The 21,772-nt window shown below is 47.2% G+C and overlaps 1 protein-coding gene across 1 annotated transcript; it reads left to right on the forward strand.

The window, feature by feature from the left end:
- The first annotated feature begins 9,976 nt into the window (after nucleotides 1–9,976).
- Nucleotides 9,977–20,912, forward strand: LOC135393919 (calcium-activated chloride channel regulator 1-like). The gene is made up of 14 exons (XM_064624269.1): nucleotides 9,977–10,124; nucleotides 10,447–10,606; nucleotides 12,624–12,912; nucleotides 12,979–13,085; nucleotides 13,197–13,367; nucleotides 13,979–14,100; nucleotides 14,229–14,331; nucleotides 14,403–14,627; nucleotides 16,721–17,020; nucleotides 17,666–17,878; nucleotides 17,966–18,248; nucleotides 18,314–18,460; nucleotides 18,580–18,795; nucleotides 19,016–20,912. Exons 2-14 carry the CDS (start codon nucleotides 10,451–10,453, stop codon nucleotides 19,534–19,536), a joined length of 2,853 nt encoding a protein of 950 aa, XP_064480339.1. The 5' UTR covers nucleotides 9,977–10,124; nucleotides 10,447–10,450; the 3' UTR covers nucleotides 19,537–20,912.
- Nucleotides 20,913–21,772: the final 860 nt, after the last annotated feature.

Below are 21,772 nucleotides of genomic sequence, written 5' to 3' on the forward strand. Positions count from 1 at the left end.
GGTGTGGCGACGTTTGGGACTTATAAACATATGTTCAACGTGCAGCCAAAGAGCGTATGCTATTTTTCTTCATTTAATACTTTACTGGCTTCGCACTGGGCTTTCAGAGGTGAGTCACTCACCCTGACGGGAGGACATCACGTTCCACGTGACCTTCCGACGCCACAAGCTCAAACGTCGCCCACCTACGCATTGCTGATGAAGGCCCAATAAGGCCGAAACAGCTGTCCAATGCTGGTGTGGCGACGTTTGGGACTTATAAACATATGTTCAACGTGCAGCCAAAGAGCGTATGCTATTTTTCTTCATTTAATACTTTACTGGCTTCGCACTGGGCTTTCAGAGGTGAGTCACTCACCCTGACGGGAGGACATCACGTTCCACGTGACCTTCCGACGCCACAAGCTCAAACGTCGCCCACCTACGCATTGCTGATGAAGGCCCAATAAGGCCGAAACAGCTGTCCAATGCTGGTGTGGCGACGTTTGGGATTTATAAACATATGTTCAACGTGCAGCCAAAGAGCGTATGCTATTTTTCTTCATTATATATATAGATATATACACACATTGGATGATGATGGGGTGGGCGATTCACCGCCGCTGAGGCGGTACACTGCCCTATGTCGCGTGGGGAAACGATGAGGGGATGATGATGGGGGGGGCTTTCAGAGAACCGTCACCAGACCGGTGGAGCACAAGTACTCCGACAGACGACGAAGGCCTTGCATCTGGTGGGCAGCGTTCGACCACTGTCCGAGAACCTTCGCGAGGTTGAACGGCCGCTTGTCAATGCGTTGCATAGAGACTTCCATTAGTGCACGCTCGTGGTGATATTGCCCACAAGCCAGGATGACGTGGCAGAGGTCGCCGTGCACTCCACAAGCGGGGCAGAGGGAAGACGAGGTGGAGCCGAGACGGCGTTGAAAGGTGTGCTGCATAAATTTTGAGTATGACATACCGACTACTCCGCTTCTCTACCTTAATCTGGCCTCCGTTCGAACACCTGGAGGTGAGATGCGAAGCTGGTGAGACCAACCATTGCGGATAACTTGTAGGCTTCGGACTTTCCGGAGTTATCCGACAAACTCCGATAAACTCCCTCCGATGTTTTTTTGCAAAAAATCGGATTTATATCCCATAAACTCCGAAGCTTCCAAGGCCCAAATGAGGATATGAATGGCCCAAATGGAGGATAGTGCACACACTTGTCCCATCTGTTCTAGGCATCCTCGACCCTCGTAACGGTTCTGTGTTCGTCACAGCTGCTACTCATTTTGAGCCTGGGCACCATTCACAATATGTGGAAATACGCTTGTTTTTACTTCAATAGCTCTGGGTAGTAAAACATCTGTGCGCTATATATCGTGTTGTCTCAGTCACTCTTACACGTCTTTCCTTGCATTGTCTCTGCGATGACTACTTCGAAATACTCCGAAATCTGCGTCGTTCATTTTTCCGACGTTTTATTTCTCCGAGAAACTACGAATTTCGGAAAAGTTGAAAACCCCGATAAACAGCCTCCGAATTTTCCAAAGTGAAAACTCCGAAAACTCGGAACCCTACAGATAGGGTGCTGTACATGCTCGCAAGCGGTACTTGTCTCGATCCCATAGCAGCACCATTTCGTTATCGCACGTGTTCGGCAATGTCACCTGTAGCTGTGTGTACACCCTCCCGTACAAACAGACACTGGAGTGGTTTCGGAAACCAGCTTCAGGCATCTCGTCATCAGGGCGTCAGGTGCTCAGCCTTGCAGGTTTGCAGGCTCACGCTTTGCACGAAAATATGATATTGGTTTTAGATTTCCACGCATAATAACATTTATTGAGTCACGCAAGCCACGGGTTTGTGGCTGACCTCATGGCTGGCCGCTCGCTTAGAATAGAGGGGGGGGGGGGAGGCAGAAAGAAGAGGGGGAACTTGTGGCGGGTAGGTTGCACGTATTTGTTGATTCGGAATGCTGGAATCTGAATGCGGACTGCTGGAATGGTGAATTGCTGGCGGCCGAATATTTTTTGTTTTCTGATATGCCACGTACCTTCTCGTAAAGTTTGTCTCCTGGCAAATGAATCGCCAAGCTCCTATCACTGGCCCTTCAGGTATTCTTCCTTTGAACGTGCATTATCTAACGTCTGACTAAACCTGCCTTATTGTTAGATATTCAAGAAGATTTATTCTTTGCACACGGTTACAACAACTTGATTACATGAAATAACTGAATCGAGACATAAAAAACGTAATCCGACCTCAGCGTCCGCCCCTTTTCCGACGCCTCTCATGGATTGTGGTCACATCACCTGTCTTTTTTTTTTTTCATTTTGAATTACTATCTTGTCTGGAACGACATTGTTTATGTACCACTAGGAAAATTTTCTCACCCTACAGCATATCCTCATCGCATCCTCCTCCTTTCTTTTTGTCCGATGCAAGAGCCCCTTTGTTGTAGAGGGCATTAACCCAGCAATATTTATTATGACGTCTGTCTTTGTGGATGCCAGACGTTCCTCGGAAAATGCCTTCTATAGAAACTCGCGTTTTGTACAAGAACCTCTGAGGCTCTGATACATATAGGAGGAACAAATCGTTTTGGAATATTGAATATTTCGAAATGAATGTCACCTTTAGAGTATTTCAAGTGCATAAATTGTCTAACGGCATCTGTTGGTTTGTATCGGAAATTGTTGTGTGTATAGTCATAAAATGGCATTTTTGCTTAACAGTGAAAACGCGTCATATCTTCTTCTTGTTCCTGAATGGATTAAGAACTGTGGGTAAATTACTTACTTTACAATGTAAAGCACTTATTACGACTTGCCGCCGTCAGAAATCTCCAAATACAACTTCAGGGCGTGACACACAAATAAACAAAAGTAGAGTGAGAGAGACGGTTAGAGTATCCAGCGTTGAGCATTGAGATATCATTCCCTCACTGATCATTCCAAGCCAGATTTAGATCTATGTCTGACAGCAACAATTTTCTAGGAGCTGTGGAGAATGAGTTGTCACATACGGAAACAGAGCCAAATGGTTCTCTGTGGAAAGCATCTGTGACGCATGTCAAATAAAAGCTGCGTCGGCTGACCCATGGTCGGCAAACAAGCCCTTCCATAATGTTCGACACAAAGGAGAAGCAAACAAAATCATTCCATACTTGCGCGGATGTGGGAATCGGATACTAATTTATTTCTTTTGTACCGCCTCAGCGGCGGTGAATCGCCCACCTCATCATCATCCAATGTGTGTGTGTGTTGTCTCGTGCTGAAAATAACACATGACGGTATTACAGCGGAACAGGATTTCCTGTCCTTACTTGTGCGTATGTGTAATGTGTATTGTGTGTGCTAATACTGACCAGGCACTACCAGAAAAATAGCTACATTCATGCACTTGAACATCAATCGCATTGTGCTCGTTGTGTATCAGTTCCTGTTCGAATCCCCGCACCGGGTGTGCTATCTGCGGTTTTCCCTGGGCTTTCCAACAGACTTAATTCCAGACGAACGTCGGCACAGTTTCCCTTGAAGTCAGCATAGGACGCATACTAACCCCTACTCCTTCCTGCTGTCCTCTCCCCATCTATCTACGTCTGTACGCCATTCATACCCCCAGTTGCTGCGCGGCGCTAACACGCAATTAAAAAACAACAACAGATGTTTTGTTGGCGGTTAGTGTGCCATATTCGCCGTCTCATCCACAGCCTCGTTCTCGTATACGTATACCACTGCTCGTACACGGGAATCCACCGAATGAATATGTCATAGTCAACAGCTATAGACTTCTTGCACGTAAACTGTGTCGAGAAAAAATGACCACTTCCAGCTCGACCTCCCTTTCCCCCTCGCTCTCTTTCTTCTTTCTCGAGAAGGTGAAGGAGAAGGTGTGCTCCTCAGCGTCACGTGTTCTGTCGTAAAAAAGTGACAGAGGAACATAACTCGTCAATCATCTAAAAGTGAACGAGCCCCGTCACGTCTGCTTGCAGACGCGAGTGCACCTGCAAGAAGCATTGTCGTCTGCCCTGCCGTGCGAGCACTGCGAGCGAGGCAACGCAGCCAACAACACCGACCCATAAACCGCGTGTGGAATAACCGTAGCTCAAAGGTTAGCGAATACACAGGTAGTACACGTAAACTGATCAGCCCGGAAATCTCTCTCCCAATTCGGAAGTGACGACGCAGACTGCCCGATGATGTCATTATACACCGCGCTTTCTTCTGCCACCTTTTTAGGCACGCATTCGCGCACTCAAGAGGCTACTGAGATAACGGTGCTCAGATCCTCTCCCTGTGATAAGCGGAACGCACAAGGTGAATGGTAACGCGGACGTAATTCATCTCGTACAAGCATTGGCATCATCGCAAGGTGGTAACCTTTAATCCCAGCCCCTACTGTTCCAAGAAGCGTTTCAAGCGGGAAGAGTGTGGACGTCGTGATTGTGTCCCTGCATACGTCGGGTTTTCTTCGTTACCGCCAGCAGCTTTGAGAAAGTAATGTAAGTTAATTTTCTTCTTTGGTACCGGATCGGTAGCTTGACATATTCATAGAGAAAAGGGTGTGATTTATGGAACTTAGCACCGAGCCAGAAAAGTCGTTTGACGGCGCCAAGTTTTCGCTGGATAAATAAGTGCACACTAAATACTTTTCGTTCTCGCTCTCTGTCGACAACCTAACTGCTTTCTAGACTGCGACAGATATTGGCGTAATGTTCACAACACCAAGACTGGCGAAAGCGAAAGCGTGTCTGTCTTCTGTTAATTTTCGAGCGGTTCAGCCGCGATTTCCGAGTGAGTGATCCGATCTCTCTCGAGGGAAAAGGCAGACAGAAATGATGATTCCTTTGCATCGTGTATAGACTCTTTTCATCTGACGTCACTGTTGCAGACGGCATAGCCTTTCCCCCTGCTTGTGGCAGCCATACTTTTGTGCATGGCGCGTGCACGCTACCAGCTTTAACTGTGGTGCGAGCGCGTGCGAAAACAAAAGTATGGCGGACGGAATGAGGTCAGTGAAAAGGATCTATACAGCGCAATTTTGTCTGGGCATCCCGGCAGCACTCCAACGGTCACTTCAGCAATATACAGCCAGCTCAGTTTTTTTTTCCCACCAGTGCTCAAGAATGCTTCTGCTTCGGTACAAAACCCTAGAGCTTCCGTGAATCTAGAGCACTGCACGGGCTTACCCGAAAACCCGAGCCCGGTCTGTGGGCCAGGCCTCGTGTCTGACCAGTACGGGCCCGTACATTGCAGGGCCTAGGTAGGACTCGAGTCTGTGATACTCCCTCTGTTAGTTAGCCACAGTCAAATTTTATAGCATGGTACACTGGGCCAGGCCCTTGCTAGGTATGTAGCCGTCGAGGCGGGCGGGGAAATCAAAGGAAGGCCGGGCCTAAGCATGCGGCCCGTGCAGTGCTCTACCCTCGAGAAGCCATGTTGCCAGTCGCATGGCACATTGCGCACTTTATGAAGCCACACTTCTCAAAAGTAGAAGTACATTTGAAAAACGGCATTTTGGAAGAACACAGTGTGAGTCACATGGATGGTAATAACATTTGGGCAGCGGCATTCCGAAGACGGGAGATTTAGTTCGTAGTGGAACTTTAAGGAACGAGAGCGGAGTGATTCATGTGACGATGATGATCTTGGCCGTCCACTTCGTTGTGAGAGAGACACGCTCATTGGAACCTTATCGAACAAAGAAAATAAGGGGCGCGTATTATCTCGAGATATGTGTACTCAAGAAGATACAACGTCAGGTGCTCATCCGCCAAGAGGGAGCGGTATATACTTAGAACAGTGGAGGTACGGTGGTAGTATAGTGGAGGACTTGCGGTACGTATCACGTGATATGGACAGGAAGTCGTGACAAATGGAATCTCCTACCTGTCGCCAATCCAGATAAAGCAGCGTTCCGAGGTTATCGTCCTTCATAATGTCAGTCCCGCAACGACAGGCCCTCCGCATACCAAGATATCGAGTTACGTACTGTCGCCAGAGGTTTATGGAGCACAACGCCGTATGCCTGGGCAGGTCTTTCGCGACGTTAACATATTTCTCGGATATTACTGGCGTAATATAGCGAGTGTTCCTATCCAGGCTTCCAGTCCCGCGTGTAATTCGCTATAAAGAAGCGCTTTGTGCAACTGTATTGTTCGGTGTATGGAGATGCTGGACGAAACGATGGTGGTGGTGTGTTGACTTGGTTGCTGAAATAAGAAATGCGAATGGGATCACTTGCGCATGCGAACGATCAGAAACAAGCAGTGAACTATCAAATAGCGGTATGTGTTCTTCCTGTTAGGAGAGTATCTATAGTGCAAGTACTAGAACTCGTCCAGTGTCAGGGTCATTCTCTCCTGCTTGGTTCTTTGACTGGCGAGATTCACACATTGATGAACCGCGTTCAGCACCACAGAAAGTGGTTTTAATTCTGCATTTGGTAGTGCCACGCGAACACAATGTTCTAAATACACGTCCTACGCGCCACGAATAATATGCTTTACATATGGCACACTTTTGATCATGCGTGTATACTTGTATAGGTACACGAACATATGTTTGCGTGCGCTACTACGTTGCTGTCACTGCCAACTTACCATGAACTGTACAACGATCAACACATATCGCATTACCCTTCGTTGCATCGTAATCGTCGCAAAATTGGAGAAGCGCCCTTGCGGTGTAAACTATCGGTTACGGTCGATTATGTTCATCCCAATAACCAATCATAAAAAAAAAAAAACTCGCATTGTATTGCATCTTGATTGATTGATTTTTATTTTAACAGAAAAATCAATCAATCAAGGTTCCATTAAATCATTGAAAGATAACGTTGTTGGAAAATGCTTAGAAATTCTGGGCGTAAAATCCTGCATATTTGGTATCACTCGATTATGTGTAACGCGCTTTGATGAAAGGTAAATAGTCACTCCCCGTCATTAAGTCTATGCCTAACAGTCAGTTTATGGTCTTAAATTTGCATTTTGATGAACTGCACCGGAACATTGCCGAGCATGACGATCAAGCAGTGTCTGTGTTTTGTGCATGAGCGCGCCTCTAAGTGTCTCTACAAAATTGCCGCCAACATTCGACATTCAGGATTTTTAAAGGAGCCAAGAGCATATGCAGTTACATTCGATATAGATGATGATGTGATAAAGAAAAATAATAAATATGATATAAATAAGAGCGTGCGTGCCTATCGTGGGAAACTGATAGAGGATATAACTCGAAAGTCCCGGTTCTCATACCAAATTATCCGGTCCAAATTATCCGCAGTCCTACCCTACGGCACGTGCGGCATGTCGCCACACAAATACAACAACAACTACATGAGTGATTATCGGATGAGGTGATTCACAGCAACAATTGCGGTACCATACCTCAGTGCCTGTGGGTTAGTACATGAGTGGGATGACGATGAAAAAGCTGAGGCATACACACTCGCACACACATGACAGACGCAAATGAGAGATCACACACGTGGGTGCGTCTAACTGATGGGGATAGTAGTTCAAATACACAAATACACTTAACAAAAAAGGTGGAATTTTGTACCCATGCTGGACGAACGACAGTACTTATACCATTTTCCGTCCAATCCACGCGCGCCTTCTCTGCGGGTACAAGCGGCGGTGTCCCTTTGCCTTCCTCCTCTCACTCTCACATTTGCGATACAGCTCTGCCGAGATCGGTAGAAATTTCTACCTTTCTTTCTTAGAGTGTAGGCTGACTCACCTTACGTGTAAATCTACTAGTACCAATTTGATTTTTTTCGTGTTCTCGCCTCATATCATTTCCGTGCGTCAGCCAAATAGCCTCGGCCTCATTTTTCTTTATCGACATTATTGCAGATATACCAAAAACTATAATCTACTTACAAACAAAATATACTAGACCCATCATAGATCCAGCAGAGGTTCTGACGGTAGCCGGAGAGTATTACTCTCAAATCAACCGACAGCCGTATTTACTAATTGAATTAGGGATCCCACCGGACACACGAGAGGTGAGCGTGCCTCTTCTTCTCCCTTCACACTCGAGCTATTGATCCCCCCACAAGAAACCATCCCATTGTATTGTTCCATATCGGCGTCGTTACAACATCGTCGTATTGTTTCTAATTTTTATCTTTACGATGCGGAACTTTGATACTCGAGCGCTTCTCCTTTGCTATCTCCTGACCTCTGTAAATCACGGGCCTTCCTATGTTTTGTGGTTCCTCTTATCTACGTGAAACATGCGCAAATGGTTGTTCCCGACGTATTCGTCACATCTAAAGAGACTCGTCTGGTCAATGTCCAAGAGCGAGGGGACCTCTGCGCCTATTTGCATCCACGTTTCGTCTACTATTTACTTTTCAACGCACCCTGTAGTGTCTATTGAAGTTTGCACTCGCACGTGCACGTTGGATTCACTTTCAAGGACGTGGGCGAACGTCAACCATGCAACGAGAGGATTGTCTGCGGCGGAAACAGACATAAATTTAAATGAAAACAAACAATTCTACTACGGATACACGCTGTGTCGACATGATGGTACTGTGGTGCCATGCAGCATGTCGCCACACGACGAGTAGGCTGACGCACCTTATGTGTAAATCTACTCAAATTACCTATACCGTGGCACGAAAAAAAAAAAAGAACAACGGCATGATCGAGTGTATACAAAAGGGGTGCCGAAGGGGGGGCCGCGGAGTCCCCGAGCACGAAACAAAACAAAAATTCCGCCCAACCTTCATAAACTGTAGTGGGACTACGATTGGGCTCTGTACTCGTGTAGTTTACCTTGCGTTTGTTAGTGATAGAAAACTGCTGCCATTGGGACTCTAACAGCTGACGACTCCCTAAACCTGCCCTTGCGTCTGGCTTTTACTTGGTTGATATTACAAGCGCATTCCTATTGAAATTTCTCAGCAAATCCTACATGGCCGATTTGTAACATTGGTCCTATATGTCAGTGCCTTCAGCGCCACCAGACACCCTGTACACCACAGAAGGCTAAAACTAGTTGATGCAAGTCGCGTAGTAGGCCCTTCAATCGATGCTTTCCAACAACTTCCATTTGCATCTCTTTTATGTGCATGCATATTCCTGCAACTTGCAGTGTTCATGTTCCCAGGCAACTTGAGGCTATATTGTATAAGGGTCGGTTCACAGGAGGGACCGGAGCAGGGAGAAATCCGCGTGACGCCATCGAGTGACGTCACGCGGACCGACAGCTCCCCGCGCTGACCGTTTCGGAGGCGAACGGTCGCTCGCGTACCGGTGCACATTTCCATGACGTAAGCTGTGACATTTACGCAGCCCGCGGGCCGACTCCGGAGATCCGTCCGCCATGTAAATCAACCCTGAGCGACCGGGGAAAACATCCTATGACATCATCATCCATAATTTCATTGTTGTCGTTGTTGTCTAGCAACGAACAACTCGTGATTGACCCTACGCGATCTCACAACCAGTTATCGGCGATATCATCAGCAAGTGACCCTAATGCTTTCCAATGTGCAGTGTATGGGTACATCCGCAGTTTAAGAAGGCAATCGGTACAGTTTTCATTTCCTGTTCACATTTAAATGGAGGTTATCAGTCCTGTTGTCACGTGATTGCGATGATACACTGGCTAAACAATTGAGCGAGGCATAATAACCTTCAGTTGGTGACCATCATAGGGTGGATCAGTGTTGCTATGATTCATGCATAGACAAGTGGTTTGGGGAAGATGATTTGAAAAGTGACGAGGGGAAGCACATGATCGAGGGGATCGTCTTCTTATATAAGGTTCGTCATTCTCCTCCACCCCCAAAAATGTCTTACGAATCTTCCATCTGCATCACAGATAGGGTAATTTGGCTTCTGTCTTGCTTTTTCTTCCCCTTTCTGTTTTGTAGTCCGTGCTCCCTACTCCTTTTTAAGAACATTTTGAGAAGCACTTAACACATCTACCTTATACCGATGTAAAAACCTCGTCGGGCCGTGCTCTGGCAACACCTCTCAGAGCTTGGGTGCACGGACGGACGGACAGACGTTTCTCCCGCAACGCTCCTTGGCACCGTGCAGCGAGCTAGCCAGTGGAGTGTCACAAAAGCGGTGCTCCGCTTTCTGCGTGATACGGGCCTCCTCGGCTCCCTGTGAGCCGAGTTTCTTTTTCATTTTTTTCTTGTTTTGATTTATTTATTTTGTCTTTTTGTTATTTCTTTTTTCTTTCATAGTTATGTTTTTTTGTTTGTTTAGGGAATAGCAAGCCGGCGTGATTCATGGCTAACCTTTCCCCTTTCTTTTCTTCTTTTCCTTTTTCTGCGAATAAATCCCCCCCCCCCCTCGTTCTCTTCTGAATTTTTGTATTCCCGTACTTGTACGTGACTCTGATACTATAGTACTGGACGTCAGAGATTGTCCCATCAATTTTTTACGACTTGTAGCACAATGGGCTTTATTGGTGTTACTCTGTAGCACGATGTCGACGTGGCAGTTGCAGCTCACTCTTCTGCTGGCATCTGGCGTCTGGGGTGCTTCCACAAGGATCCGCCTGGAGGACCAGGGATACGTGGACATAGTCGTTAACATCGATCATCAAGTGCGCGAGGATCCACACCTTGTTCAGAACCTCAAGGTAAGTTAAGCCCCCCTAAAGCACGAACACCGTGTCTCCTCGAATGTTCATGTCTTGAAACGCACCAATGGGTCACACAGTAAAATTACCGTTCGTATTCATGGCTTGGTCCGAGGCCAAGTCCAGCCACCAACGCTCTGCCCTAAAAGCACTTAGGACACTTATTTAGTACTTTTTAAAGTTTTTGAGCACCGTAGTACTTCGATCCTCACTGACACGTGACTTACTATTCCATTTCATCACATTACCGCCGGTAATGCGGCAGAGTATCGCCCCCTGTGGCGATGAAACTCCCCAATCATCATCATCTACACACATGGAGGCTTGCTGTCCCACGTCCACATGAGCACATTACGTATCGCACATTTTCTCTGTAGCGTCGCAAGGCACATGTGTGTCTGAAGGTCACCACAGCTTTCGTACCCATGGAGTTGACGCACTTGTTCTTTCACATCACGCTTCAGCTCTGACAGACAGGCTGTCATTGCAGACGGATAACAAAAGCGAAACAAGAAGAGCAAGGATGGTCAGAGAGGAGACATGTGTGTGGAAATACGGTTGAAAATGCAATGTGAATATAGGTTTCGTCAATTGTCGCCTCTGGCGTTGGACTAAATCTAGGGACTACGGACTAAATCTCGTGTCTTCAGAATCCTACCAAATTTATGTTACTGCAATCTTCTTGTCTCACTTTACATTCCTGCAAGATATTTAGGCTCTATGTAATGCGAAAGCTAATTAAACTAATTTTAATTTGTGAGATCCGTGACGTCATGTTAGGCTCCGACGGAGCGGCCTGCTTTCATCTGGCAACGTTGCTGCCCTTCGCGTTTTGCGGGAGCCCACCTTCTGATCTCCATTACTGGAGCCCCACGTGACATACCCAACCGACCGCTCCGACTCCGACCTTCAAGAAAACACATAGGGAGACATCTCTCCCATTTCCCCCTCTTTCGATCAGCGTCACGTGACTTCTGAACCATCACGTGACCCTCCCGGCAGCGTTGCTTGCAGACGAGTGCCCTCATCATTGCAATTTGTGGGTGTATGATTACGTCACCCGCTCCTTGCGTCATCGAAACTTGTGGGGGCTCAGCAGACCTTCTGAATTGCACAGCGTTCGCGAACAGGATTGAAATTTTTTATATATTTTTTAAATTCCATGTTAGCGCAGCGAAGCAACTGTGGCTATGAGCGGCCTACAGACGTTGACAGAGGACAGCAGAAAGGAGTGGGCGACAGCGGGGTTAGTATACGTCCTGGGCCGACTTCAGGGGGAGCTGTGCCGACATTAGTCTAGAAAATCCCCGGAAAACCCAGGGAAAACCTCAGACAGCACAACCGGTGACAGGATTCGAACCCGTGTCACCTCCCATCTCTGCTTGGAAAGCGGCCACCCTAACCACTATGCCACGGGAGCTGGTAGATTGAAATTTCGCGTATAGGATCTTTGAGACACCTTCTTTTCATGGACTAAATAAAATAAACGCTGCTTTCCGGGTCCGGAGCGGCACATTTTTGGTAAACCTCTGTAACTTATGAAAGTTTGTTTCTATTCAGTGTTAGCTCCGCGAAGAAACTATGGCTACGAGCGGTGTGCAGATGTGGACAGAGGACAGCAGGAAGGAGTGGGGGACAGGGCGGCTATAGTATGCGTCCTGGGCCGACTTCAGAATTGAATGTGCCGATATTCGTCTGGACATAAGTCTGCCGGGCACACCCTAGCCACCATGACATGACACATTATGAAAATAGAGAACCATTGCACTCTTACAGGTGCTATACGGATGATTTCCTGTAGCGCTTTTAGCACGGTGTCCTCCAATACGTTTCTGATAGAACTGCTACTCGAGGAAACAAAGTAACAGGCATTTCGTCGGCTCGATTCAGACTGTCGTGTATAGAAGCCCCCGCACGTCACGGGTCTTTCCATTCACGGACACCTTCTATTGCGGTTCAGTGAACCGGGTTCAGCGTGACCAGAGTTCACGCACAATGAACTCTTCTATCTTCCCAGGATTTGCTGAACAGTACGTCAGCGTTCCTTCACCGAGCTACAAGACAGCTGGTATACTTCAAAAGCGTCACCATCGTCTTACCTCACACGTGGTCCAATGCCATTCCGTCCGAGCCCATCTCTGGAGCCATGCTCTCCAGTGCAGATATCCGGATTGTCAACAGCCAAGAACGCGCGCCGTACACGGTGCAAGCCATGGGATGTGGAGAACGCGGCGAATACGTCGTCCTGCCGTCGCAGTTTGTCGGCAATCTCACCACCGCTACCAAGAAAGAATTCAGGAAGCCTGGTACTATGTTCGCTTTCCTTTTGGAATTGAAACTTATTTTTTAATCGAAATCTATGTCGTTTACAGAGCAAGTCATGACGCACGAATGGGCCCACTTCAGGTATGGAGTCTTCGACGAATATGGCTCGCCGGGAGGCACTCAATACCCTTCGATGTACTTTCGGGACGGACAGGTAACTTACGAGCACTCACACCAACTTCAATAGAAGTGCCAGTGTGCATGTGCTGGCGGTTCCCGTTAGGAATATTGATATACCGTGCCGTCTTCCTTTGCTTTCATGCAGAAAAAGCCCAATGTCTGCAGCGACAAGATTGTCGTTAGTCCCCAGACGGGTAAGGGTGAACCCTGCGACTTAGTGGAAGGATCTTCTCAAGAAGACTGCATTGATTTCTCGGTCGTTGACGAATTCACCCAAGCATCGTCTTCCATCATGTTTATGCCGGTGGTTTCATCGGTAAGCGAGCACTCTATCGTATTTTATCGGTTGATATCCTGTTGACGTGGGCAACAGCTTCTAAATGCAAAAAAAAAAAAAAAACACAAGAAAAAGGGGGAAAAAAACGTGAGGGAGAGGCCACCCGAAAAGGACTCTGGGAATGCACACCTCCATGCCGCGTCTTCTCATTTTCTGTCCTCAACGGCCACTATGGCACAAGAGGAGGACAGCGAAATTCCAATATCGAGTGATATTGCGAACACTCCATACGGTGTTAAGCTTTATCCCAGCGATGTTCGTTTGGACCAGTGGATTGCACGCTCATTCAGAGAACAGTCATCTCAGTTCCAGCTTCTACCCAAGCAGCACAATGTATACTGAAAGTCGAGTGCAGTGCGGATGGACGGTATGTGTCTTATGAATGTTCTTTAGTTTCACGGGTCTGTTCAAGGCCTTTCACGTACCCGTCCACCCCCACTGCACTCGACTTTCAGTACATTGTGCTGCTTGGGTAGAGGCTTTACGCAAGGGTGTAATCGCATGTTATATTGTCGTATATCATCGTTGTTCTTTTAACACGTGTAAATTATCGTTGCTGAGCATGACGACAATCGTTGTGCCCATAACAGGTCTACACTTTCTGCGACGATGACGAGCACAAGCACAACGCCGAGGCACCGAACCCACAGAACGCCTTGTGTGACTCTCGTAGCACCTGGGACGTCATTTCACACAATTCAGATTTCAACGGGTAGGAGCCGTGTTCTGTTTACACAAAGCATGCGTTCTGTGTTCATCCCTGAAGCAGCTATTCACTAGCCATGGAATCACTTCTCCTCATTGGATACTTGCACCTCCCACGCGTTCGCTTTCTTTCAGAATCGAAAACCCTGTAGCACTCCAAGCAACGACATTCAGAGTACTCAAGGCACATATGAAGCAGAGAGTAGTACTTGTACTGGACATATCGACTAGCATGGGCGTAAGTGACGTGTGACACTAACTTACTGGTCAAAGGTATAAGCATTATTTTTATAACGTTTCTCCCAACAGCTTAATGGCCGGCTGGAGATGATGCACCGTGCCGTGGCGCGTTACATCCAGGATTCAATTCCCGACGGAATGGAGCTGGGCATTGTTATGTTCAATAGCGATGCCAAAATTTATGCGGAACTTACTGAGATCGATCAGTACACGAGAGCAGACCTTAGACGAAAGGTATATCAGCAATATGGTGGCAATACAGCCATTGGAAAGGGTCTTCTGGCGGGTGTTAAGGTAAGATACCATGCCTTGTATAGCGTCGTTCGTGATTCTGTGAATGTCTTGCTGCCCGGGCTCACACTGCAACGTCTCTCCATTGCGGTTGCGGTACGGATCCAGTGCGGAGGCGGTTGTCGTGCAACACGATGTGTTCAAGCATATGCGTTCTTGATACGGGAAGCGCTTTGACCAATCAACGCCTCCACTCTACCACGCATCGATTCCTCGGTCAGACATGTGGTCTGCGAAACTCTGAGCTGTATTGAAGCGTATCTGCGGCGTGTGGAGCAATTAGAGCTTCTTGTTTCGTTAAGGTGCTAATGCGCTTTCAACCGAGGCAGGCATGCTGGAAAGGCAACGGCGACAGCAGGGCAGTGATGATGTGCTTGCACAATGCGCCTGCGCGCATTGGTCAGCTGTATAGCAGTAGCCCAGTAAACCAAAATCGTCTAATGGACGTCCAGAGGATGGTACACGGTGGACATTTTTGATGTCTAGTAGATGTTCAGATATGTCCACATTACGTTCCATGGATGTACTATGGATCGTCGGAAGCTCGTCCATATAACTGTATAAATGCATGTTCTCTGGATGTACCTGCTGGGCATTTGTCACATCCAGTGGACGTGTCTGAGACATTGCGACATGTATTCTACGTCCTATAGATGTTCCTACTGGATTAACATACGACAATGTAGACCGGATTGCAAATCTAATTTCTCGGCTACTTTGTGTGACCAGCGCAAATTCTGTATCCGTGGCCGTACCCCACCCGATACAGCTTGGGCATTTCTCAGTAGCCTTTATTGGCGCACTGGATGGAACGTATAATAAAATACAGATAGTTGCAGGATGTTTGCTTGGTGTAGTGGGGCCTAAAACGTTTGTAACGGTGAGGATGATGCGTTTCTGCAATTAATATGTACATCTGCAATGAGTCAAACTACCCGCTAACATTTCTGACGTTCCTTCGTGACAAATATTGTGTTTGTAATTCAGGCTATAGTCTATGATGACGTTACGTACTGAGTGGAGCTGTCAAACCGATAGGGTTCCTACAATATGTTGGTGGAAGGGTGCTGCGTAAATACTTTGCGAACAATGGAAAAACTTGCGTTTACTTGTTCTCCAATTTTTCGCGTTCTCACAAGATAGATTCGCTTACTTCTAGAACTATGCAAAAATTACTATTAAATTGATAGTCCAAACAACGTTTCGTAAAGGTCTCACAAGTTTGTACCATCCATTATACGCTCGTTGCATCCGCTAAATGGATGCACAGAGGACGTCTAGAACATGGGTACAATGACAGTCCCATAGACCTCCACTGTTTTCAACGTACTAGCTGTACGTATAATAGATATTAATTAGACGTTCCCTTCGGTCTTGGGTATTTGGATATTTCTGGTATACCCAGAAGGCGTTTGGGGTTTACTGGGAGGGGCCAGAGGTAACCCGTACCGCATGGAGTTCGGTCGAGCTTAGCTTTTGCGGTGCCTGTGCTTTTCAGTTCTCCGTGTTTCGTTGACAACCGTGCCTCACCCGTGCCTCACCCGTGCCTCACCCGTGCCTCACCCGTGCCTCACCCGTGCCTCACCCGTGCCTCACCCGTGCCTCACCCGTGCCTCATCCGTGCCTCATCCGTGCCTCATCCGTGCCTCATCCGTGCCTCATCCGTGCCTCATCCGTGCCTCATCCGTGCCGCATCCGTGCCGCATCCGTAACGCAACAGTGTGAACCAGGCATTAGACTCTAAGAGCGTAATGCACGTTTAGGAACGGTACCTCCCATGGATACATCCAATACTCATTGATATGTCTGGACGGAAGTTCTCTGGTAGTGCGCCTCTCTCTCTCTCTCCCCTTCCTACTCCCCAATTTGGCACTTAGATATATTTCTATGGGAAATGCGGCATCTTTTTCTTTTGGTGGCAGACGCAACAAAAAGACTCACTATGAGCTTCCAGACAACCAAATAGTAGAATAGATCCCAAGACAGGAAGATGCGTTTTTATACGTTTTACGTGGTACATTATTTTATTTTTCAGCATCAACGTTTTTATTGTGAGGGCTGCGCAGTACACGTAATTATTTTCCGTTATTTTCAAGGTTCTCGAGCAGAACGCTACAAGTATCGAGAACTCAGTCATCATCTTGATGTCAGATGGCGAGGAGAACGTCGACCCTCTCATCAGTGTCATCATGCCAGAGTTGCTGCAGAAAGGTGTGATAGTGCACACTCTGGCTTTGGGAACTGAGGCGGAGAAAGGGCTAGAAGACCTGGCTTTTGCTACTGGAGGCAAGTCCTACGCGGTAACCCACGAAAATACGCGTGTCTTGGAAAACCTGGAGAATGCCTTCTTCTCTGCCTCCACCGTTCAACGGCCGATAGAACAGAAGCCTGTCACTGTGAGTCAAGTGCAATCTTAGTAGTAAGTAGTTCAAGTAGCCGAGGCACACGCACAAAACTATATACTTTCACGTCAATTACAAATCGTTACGGTAGAACCGATTGAACCACGAACCACGAAAAAAAAATTTTTTTTCGTAAATATTTGTTTTTTTTCTTCTTTATATCTCTAGTTCTGTAGTCTCTCTGACCCCTCTGACGCCAGAGGCATCTCTCTACTGGATCATCAACACACATTTCTTTCCCTCTTGCTCCTCTACTTGAGTGAAGCGTGGTCGGTGGTTTATTAATTACAATTACAATCACGGGAGGGGAGGGGGTTCCAAAATTCAGAAAGGTCACATTACAATAACTTTTTGTGTCATTGCCGACATGTGCAAACTCCCCATTGGAGGGGATGCACAGAAAATAAATTGCGGGAATGAGTCTCTGGGGAGGTCTGGATAGTTCACTGAGCTTCGGTGAATATAACTTCGCTATGATCCTACAAGAAGCTGGCTCTCCTGAAATACACTTTCTGTAGCAGATTACTGTGTGCCCTTTCAATTTAGCTCTTTGTTCGGGGATATACAAAAGCTGGCAGAACTAACAGTACAAGCTATGTGGCATTGACGTCCAGGCTTTCTCTATCACGTTTTTCCTAGTTGGTAAACAAGGTGATTCCTCTGGAGGGCAACACGACGTCTCTCTTCGTCACCGTCGACAGAGAACTTGGAAAGAACTTAGAGTTTCTTGCATCTGGAGGAGACGGAGCCACAACTGCGGTGGTAGCCAAAAGCCCATCAGGGCGTACTTACGTTGGAGAGTACGACGAGGGTCTTGGACGTCATAAAGTGTCCATAGGTGACATCGTGGAGGTACATACTGCCATTTTTCTCAGCGAGGCTTACAAGCGCTTATCTTGCAACAGATTTTCATATGAATGACATTCACGACCCCTACAGCCTGGAAAGTGGCAAGTGGATATCAAGCGCCACAACCCATCGAGCAAAGAATCTGTCTCTGTCACTGTAGTATCTGAAGTCAAGGACCCTGAAGACCCTCCTGTACGCATGCGAACCTTCTACAGCTCCAAAGACATTACCTACGCACGAGCCTCGACTCAGTTCAAGATCTTCGTAGAGTTAAAGAAAGGAGAGCAAGTCGTGAAAGGAGCGTACGTTGTAGCAAATGTCACGACTCCATTTGGCAACCAGGTTCCCGTGTGGCTTAAGGACAATGGAGCAGGTGAGCTTCTTGGGGCATAGACGTACTTCTTTGTTTAATCGAGAGTTCGCATCTTTTATGTCAAGGCGCTGACATTGTTGAAGGAGATGGGATCTACTCTGGTTTCTTCGCCAGCTTCAGCAGCCCTGGGCGGTACTCGGTTGAAGTTCAAGCATACGGCGACGAAAACACTAATTTGATAACACCGAAACGTTCGTCCGGTTCTAGCTCTGGTATAGCCTTCTGCCCTCATAGTCCTGTAGATATCATAGAGCCCATGGACGTGCGCTAAGTCATTGCTTTTTCCATAGCACTGTCGGTAATTGTAATCTGATCTTGATGTCACTTTCAGGAGGACAGAAGGTTCGCAGAAGTGCTGAACCATTCGCTTTTGAAAGGTACGACAACGGCGGTGTCTTTGTTGTCAAGCAAGTAGAAGCAGCTCTGGTCTACCCTCCGTCCACGATTCGGGACCTCCGTGTCGAACAAGCTTTTTACTTGGACAGCGGTACCAGGGCAGTCAGTCTGACATGGACGTCTCCTGGGGGTCACCTGGACGATGGAATCTGTAAGCAGATACAGTGGTTCTTGTGGCATAAGAACTCCATGGGAATGTGCTTTAACGAAGTCACGGTTACGCTCATTATTTTTGGAACGTCACAATTCGTGATGCAGCAGAACCTATGGACATGAACTGTGCTGTCACTCTACGGTTTTAAACGACAACGAAGATTGCTCGAATATTTCTTACTTTTGCGCGGTAAGCTAACTTCTATCTATTTTTTTAGGCCACAACCTCACTATCACCGCAAGCCGTGACCGAACAGTTCTGCAGACGGAAGACATGACGGGCGACATCTACATGGTCACGGAACGTGACGTCGTTAATGGCATTCTCCGCCCTAAGCAGTCTGGAGAACCCCATGAAGTGACCTTCCGCATACCGGACACAGGGTTGCCTCCGAACAGGAGCGCTCACGATGTGTACTTCATCGTGAGCACCTGGAACTCCGAAGGGATCAAGTCCAACCGGTCCAACATCGCGACCGCGAACTTCTTTGAAATGGTCGTCGTGGAAAAGGAGTTGACCATTTGGGAGAAAATCTTGCAATCCAAGGTTACCATGTACGGCGTCTCGGCTCTCTTAGTAGGGGTCTTGTTCGCCGTGGTTGTGCTTCTCGTCATCAACATCTTCGGGAAGAAATCATCGTCTTCCAAAGGCATGGAACGAGTCGCCGTATTTCGAGCTGCTCCGGTGAAGTATGAAGTGGAAAAGGCTTGCAGAAAGAACCTACTGAACGCAGCCTGATGATGCTTTACTTGTTTTATCTAATGACGTCCATTTTGTGCGATGAAAATCTAGTACCTAACCTAGTCACGTGATGAAAGGACTGTTACCACGGCAGCGGGACAGAAGAGCTTGTTTCAGTTGGAAGCCCGGTGAAGACAATCCCAGCGGGCGAGGTGGCAGTAAAAGGAAGCTAGACAGTTATCGATAGTAACTTAAATATTTGTGATAATTTCATGGCAGTTGTACTCTAAGGCACCATAAGAAGCTTGACAACGTGTGTGATTTACACGGACTGCAACGACCATCTCATCCATCGTCACTCCGTCCTATGAACAACAGGCTAGCATGCGTGTGTATAATTAACATATTTTTGTTACAGCACTAGCATGTAACTGGACTATAGAGACAAAATATTTCTCCGATGAGCGAAGAATGCCAGAAGCAGTTAAGTTTGTATTTTGTTTTTGCTATGATTCAGCTCCGCGTGCCACGCCTGCAGGTCACACATTCTGTGTGTTTGTTTTGATAAGGAGCGAAATGGATGTAGAGTAACATTATCTCTATGCCCTAACTGTCGCAATGACCTTTTTGATGTATACCAGAGAAATAATGCTCCCACATAGGATGTGAATGCGTAACTTCTTTTGCTGCGCGAATAATTTCAGCGAGTTTTGTGTTGTCACCTTCAAAGAGGTGCCTTTGGGGGGCTTCCTCCGTTCAACCGCTCTTTGCATTCTAAATGTGTTTGTGACGGTTGCCTTGATGCCTTGCAATCATGAGATAATGAACTGTCGTGGTCACTGTTGACCAATCCAGCTTCCGTGGCCTCGATAAGCGCTGGACTATCTGGGAACAGCGAAAACAACAGACCGGAAGATTCTTATTTCGGGGACGGCCGGGTGCTGGCATAGCGTCACTTGTTGTGAACACGTGGAAAAAAAAAAAAAAAAAAAGAAACAGCGGCTGAAGCGCAATGAAAGAAGACTGCTTATCTGAGACTTGCGCGAATGATTTCCTGGGGCTTCTTTCATTGTGATTTGGCCGTCATTGTTATAGGTGGTGTTAATAAACGATACCATAGCTGCAAGCGACCACCCCCAAACTGATAGTCGACCGTTCCATGGCTATTTTCACTGTTTTCCGGTAGTCGGGCGATTAGCGGAGCGAGGCCACGGAGACGGGAAATTGGTTAACAGTGACCGCGACAGTACATGGCTCTAGTATGAACTTGATGCCGTAGTATCGGAGACCATTTGATATATTTGTTGTCCTTGTACATAAACCTTCGGTTGTGTAAGGCTGCGCTGGCCGCAGTAGTGAGTGAGTGAGTGGGTACGTTTTTGTTTTCAGTATGACCACCGTGTCAATACAGTGCAATCCCGGTGACTGGCTTACCTCCTTGTGCACCAACGTTTTATTGTCCGCGAGAATGATCAGGTCACATCGCTCACAGAGAGGCGTTGAATGAATCGATCATAGTCGAACTCGCTAGAGGAAAACATGAGAAACCAACGCCCCCTCAATTTCAGTCTTCACATACAATGTCAATGGAGTTAAGTTGATAAGAACAAAAAAAAAAAAAAAAAAAGAGAGAAATTGGCACCCATTACGAGAGCTGGCTACTCCAGTCGATGAACGTTTTTCACATACACGTCGTTGCTCGTTTCCTAGCGGCTCTCCAGCGTACCACGCTCGGTGCTCGTCTAAACAAATCCACGTGGTAGTACAACGGCCACGGAGTGGGACTGACGAGCTCGCACCGTTCGTGCGGTCTCCCCACTGATCCCCATACTGCGCCATCTAGTAAAGACTGAGATAACCCTCTACGGCGTCTCAAAGTCATGCGCATAAGCCGTTGTGGAAAAGGTCAATTGACCTTACGTAGTGTACGAGGGATACTGTCCGAGGCCGGAATCCCCCCCCCCCTCTCTTTTCAGAAAAAAATACTACTGGATCCGCCTCTGTGTGGCGCTGTCTTTATTGTAAGCTCGCACGCGACAAGCCAGCCTGCTGATGTCTCCGAAATCTCTCCCATCATGGCCGTCTTTTAAAACGTCGTAGCGAGAAGTCTTGGGATCTCCTGCTGAACGAGCTTTTAGTGTGGGAAAGGTATCTGTTTGGAATGAACTGCTGGAAGCTCGTTGATAACAGCTTCGAGATACGACTACACTGCAACGAGAAGTGGGTTGCTGAAAGCTCCAAGGTTTACTTTAATTTACTAACTAACTAACTAACTAACGAGAATGTGATGTAA

This window comes from Ornithodoros turicata, chromosome 5 (assembly GCF_037126465.1).
Source record: "Ornithodoros turicata isolate Travis chromosome 5, ASM3712646v1, whole genome shotgun sequence".
NCBI classification, from domain to species: domain Eukaryota; kingdom Metazoa; phylum Arthropoda; class Arachnida; order Ixodida; family Argasidae; genus Ornithodoros; species Ornithodoros turicata.